Genomic DNA, 5,000 nt, shown 5'->3' with positions numbered 1-5,000 from the left:
TGTAATAACTATATCGCTGACCCAAAAGCATCAAATTTGTGTTTGTGAGAAACAGGGATGAAATAATTATTGTTTGGTGCCTGGTTTTGGGAAAAAATTATATCATTTATGTAATAACTAAATATATCGCTGACCCAAAAGCATACAGACTTGAATAGACCTGATATTTTCATTTTTATACATGAAAACGGTACGAACTGACAGACCAGTGTGAGAGTTTCTCATCTTGGTCCAGGAACCAAGACAAAGTCAGACCAGTTTGAGTTTGTTATCAGGCTGGTCTCATTTACAAATGTAAACGAAATAAAATAATGTATGGAGGCCGATACGAACTCATGCCAGTCTGAGTTCATCCAGGGCTGTCCCCGTAAGTATCCCCTTATAATTAGAAATATCATTGAAACAATTAACTTAAGCAGTTGCAAACAATCCAGGAAAAAAATCCAGGCTTGAGCATCTAACGTTTACTTTATGTCCTTCCACTTTTCAAGTGTATACATGTAAAGTTTCACATACATGTACTGTAAACACCAATCTGTAGATACATTTGTAATATAAGCCACATCTTTTTACATCTCAGAAGAAATCTGCAAATGTTCAAAATGACCCCTCATCCCCCTCCCCTCCCCCCCCCCCCCCCTTGCTCCCAAAAGAGCCTGTTGAAACTAAACATCAGCAGATGCTATGCATTAAAATTACATTGTATGGTAACAAGCTCTACATGATTGTTTTCAAGTTTTGGGGGAGCCATTGCAAAAGTCTTGAGATGGCATGGAGCTAAATTCTGCAAGTGCAGCTGCATCTATGGGTGTTTAATATGTTAATAATTTGATGTCATTGACTATTGTAAAGAGCAACATCCCTATCCACCTTAGAATTTTTTGTTGTTAATTCACCATGTAAGAGCATTATTTTTTGCTATAAATTAATAGGAAGTGTCATTGGTTGTTCTTGAAAAGAGACTTTTGGATAAAGTAGACAAACGTGACAGAGAAATAATAATTGAGACCATGAAAAAAGGCCCAGTCCAGTTAACAAGGCTAAGACATCCACGACTGTTAGTTGTTCAGCATCCACTGGAAGAATCCAAGTAAGGCTTTAACCTTAGCTTGAGGCAGTAAGCATTCCTGTACAAACAAAGAGCTCTGAAGCAATTCCTGTGCTTTCAATAAGCATGGACAACTGAGCAAGCTTGTTGTCAACTTACCTCAGAGTCTGCTAGTTTTTTCCTTAAACTGAAGTAATTAAAAGTGCCTATGAACTGAAAAATATCTTTTGCATATTTTTATAAAATTCCTTTCAAAATGATGAAGAATGGTGTTTTCTATTTTGGATTACCTTGTTTCGTTCCAGGCATATTCAAGTTTTTGTTAAAGAATTGATCGATGACTTGACAAACATTGCAAATGACTGTAATGAATCACGAAATTGAGAATATCTCCGAAAATATTGGATTCATGTACATGAAGGTGCTTACATACAGAGGAACAGTACACATGTACTTATTCGAAATTTAGGATACACGTGTACAGTAGTCCATTGGGGTAGTCCATGGACTAGGAAGTTAGCGAAGTGTAACTACCCCATTTTCGGAGATATTCTCAATTTTATGATTCTTTACAGTTATTTGCAAGGTTTGTGAGGTCATGAATTTTTTTACATTCTCTGGAATGAAAGAAGGTATTCCAAAATAGAAAACACCATTCTTCATCATTTTGAAAGGTCTTTAAAATACATGTAAGCAAAAGATCACTTCACTTCATAGGCACTTTAAAGAAACATTCTTCCAAACCTTATTGATACAGTCAATTAATTATTAATCTACTCAAATCACCCACCTTCTTCAAATTTCATTCATACCCCTACAATTCTATCATTCCAGTCCTTTCTTTTTTCCCTTTTCCCAGTTTCACTGAAAATGTATTTTTCAAACTCTATTTAGTAGAGAAAGGCTTCCTTTGTGGGCTACTTTAATCTTACAAGAAGATCATAATATAGCAATAGATTTTCACAGGAACAGTATTACCATAATTAATTTTTTATTAGTGAGCATGGCTTAAGCCATTCACTTCTCAGGCATCCCAAGACACCCCCAGTAATGAGTAAGGGAGCTTAAGCAAAGACAACAGCGACGGCAACCAGAACGTCCTCTCACAATATAAAAATAATCATGTTATTGTAATCACTTCGTGACTTTTTCCACCTGTTTAATGTGATAAGGGTGTGGTACATGCATTGTACCAGTGGTTCCTCAAAAGTGACACTAGTCGGAATGGCACTTAACTTTAATAGGGTTAAAAAAATGAAAATTTATCCTCAAGTGCTGACGTTCTTGGTAAAACCTCAAATTTGGTTATTTCACATTGTTGTTTAATTTGCAGACATCGACGACAGCAAAGAAATGGACAAAATTGAAAAATGCATGTGCAGGGCGTGGAAAGCTTTTGTTTTTGCCCACTAAATAATTATGCAAATTTAATTTGCGAGTTCTGGTTGCCGTCGTCATTGCTTAAGCTCCCTAATGTCTTAATGGAGGGCACAGGACTCCCACGTTTGACGAGTAAAATTGTCTGACCTTAGAGTAAAATCTGTTAGTGTCACTCCCAGTAGTCAATGGCTTTATTTCCTGGATAAAGTGATTGGTAGCAAACTGACAATAAGCTGAGCATACTGGGTTCACTGAGAGTACAATTTAATGGTAATTCCGTTACTACAAATTTGTTGCGCAGCCTTTTTTCTTTGAGATATTAGTTTTCTGATAACTAATCAAATGGTGAAATGTTGATGGCAAAAATAAGTCTCTCTTTACTGCACTGGTGGCGATGGCTGCAATGATAATAACAAGGATGATGGTGTTGGGGAACAAAGCATCAGACATGATATGCATTTTGATAGTTAAGATCTTGATGGCATCAACTAATCAGGCTTGCTGCCTAGAATTGCTGGCCAGGGGTATTACATGTGATATTTGAATCAAGAACATGTACTGTAGTTACTTATGACCCCTAATAATTTGCGCCTGTTTCATATTGTCTTCCTTTTTTGTAGGGACTGCTTAGCCTTTGCTACAGAACCAATATTTGCAAGTCTTGCTAATCTTTTAGGGAAGCAAGCAAATATGCCATCTCCTTTGCCTACTGAACTAAAGGTATTTATTTAGTACTTGTATGTGCAGGAACAGGGCAAAGCTACATGTAAGTCACCAGCAACCCACAAAGGCTCCTAATATCAGAAGGATGGAGTGAGTGCAGTGTGTATTTTTGCTTCCCCTAGAGAGGATGCCTGTCACAGGGCTTTCCCTGGTAAAACATCATGCACATGGATGTACATGTATGGTACAAATTTGGTAGAGACATGTTAGCACTAATTTTATTGTTGCTTGGTTGTATTGTATTACATTCAATACATACTTAAATGGCCGCTCCCCATAGGGGCTTTTCAGGGCCAATGAAACAATCAATGAAACAACAGAACACAACAGCAACAACTGTTAAGAATCCCAACTGGCCGGAGGCAAACCAGTTGGCTATTTACAAGTGCAGCTGGGAAGTTGAACAAGGGACTACCAGGAACAAATTCAGCGAGTGGTCAGCGGGTCTTGAACCGGGGATCTCCGGATGTCAAGGCAAGCGCCCTATAAACCACCGGGCCACACTGCCTCAACCAGGAATTTCTGCAAATTTTGCTTGTCTGGGCACTCTTGGAAATTTGAGATATTCATTGTTATGACCAGTTGCCAATTAAAGATACAATTAATGTAGATCTCCACTAGGACTTACGCATACAAATGTAATACCATATGGAGCTGCCCAGGGGTGGATATTCTTGACCCTGACAAAAAAAGATATCAATTAAGCCCTCGACTTTAAGAGTTACATCTAATGCCTACTACATGTACAGTACATTGTATTTTTAACTGAATTAATAAGGGTTAAATTGAGTTGTTTACACACAAGTACCAGTAAACTTTCTGTTTACAATAATGGTGTGTTTTCTGTGACAGACATTTGAACTGTATGACGTTGAAAGAGTCTATGGACTTTATCAGGTTTGTTTGAGTAGTTTTAATACTTTGCTAATACAGCGCTAGTTTTTCAAATTTCTGGTAAAATCAGGGCAGCACTGAAAGCTGGAATCAAGATTGTAGAGCTGGAATCTGGAACCTGGAAACTGGACACCAGAAACCAGAAACCAGAATTATCCACAATTTGCGAGAATTACAACAACAATGTCATATCCACTGGATAACCCAATGTGTTTTGTTAGTGTTTAATCCCCTGGATAGTGTTAATTTAGCCAGTGCATAGCGTTATCCACCTTTTGAACAATCGAGGCCTGGTTTCTTGTGCATCTTGATTATCATTAAGTCTTCTAAATAAATCTGAAATTCCTGTAAATAAATGATCATAATCAAAATTAATTTCGTTAATTGTACATGTACATGGTCAAGTTTACATAAAAGTAATAATGTTTGAAATTTATTAAATAAACAAAGTTATGTTTTACCATCTTCCCTTCCTTTAATTATTTTCTAACTTAAGAGTCCATTACCCAAGCGTTAGAATCTGGTATCAGGTTTGGTACTTAATTTGTACAAGGGTCTCCAAATCAGTTTCCTCCTTGTGGACTTCAATTCTTTTTTTTTTTTGGAATTAGGATACTTGATATTAATCAAGATGCACAAGAAACCAGGCCTCGATTGTTCAAAAGGTGGATAACGCTATCTACCGGATAAACGATATCCAGCGGACTATTGTAATTTTCAGGAATTGTGGATTATGCTGGTTTCTGGTTTCTGGTTTCCAGTTTCCGGATTCTGGACTCTGGATTCTGGCTTCTGGCTTCTAGTGCCACCCCTAAACTCACTCTGCAATCCACTTGTGTTGTCCCAATAAGGCAAATACCGTACATGTACATGTAATGTTTGGGTTGAAAGCTGAACAGCCAACCAATCCCAAAAAATTGTTGGCATAGGATAAAATTAATTAACTAGCTTGAGT

General features: G+C 37.3%; 1 protein-coding gene across 1 annotated transcript in view; it reads left to right on the top strand.

Annotated features, from left to right (window-relative positions):
• Positions 1-5,000, top strand: part of LOC137970677 (SCY1-like protein 2) — a 29,625-nt gene that overhangs the window by 2,087 nt on the left and 22,538 nt on the right. The window contains exons 2-4 of the mRNA XM_068817207.1: positions 933-1,090; positions 3,049-3,148; positions 4,004-4,048. Of these exons, the coding sequence (XP_068673308.1) occupies positions 933-1,090; positions 3,049-3,148; positions 4,004-4,048 (303 nt within the window). The remainder of the gene's footprint in view (positions 1-932; positions 1,091-3,048; positions 3,149-4,003; positions 4,049-5,000) is intronic.

The sequence above is a fragment of the Montipora foliosa genome, chromosome 9 (assembly GCF_036669935.1).
Source record: "Montipora foliosa isolate CH-2021 chromosome 9, ASM3666993v2, whole genome shotgun sequence".
Lineage (NCBI taxonomy): Eukaryota > Metazoa > Cnidaria > Anthozoa > Scleractinia > Acroporidae > Montipora > Montipora foliosa.
Note: the sequence above shows the minus strand (reverse complement) of the source record. Positions and strands in the feature narration are given on the sequence as shown.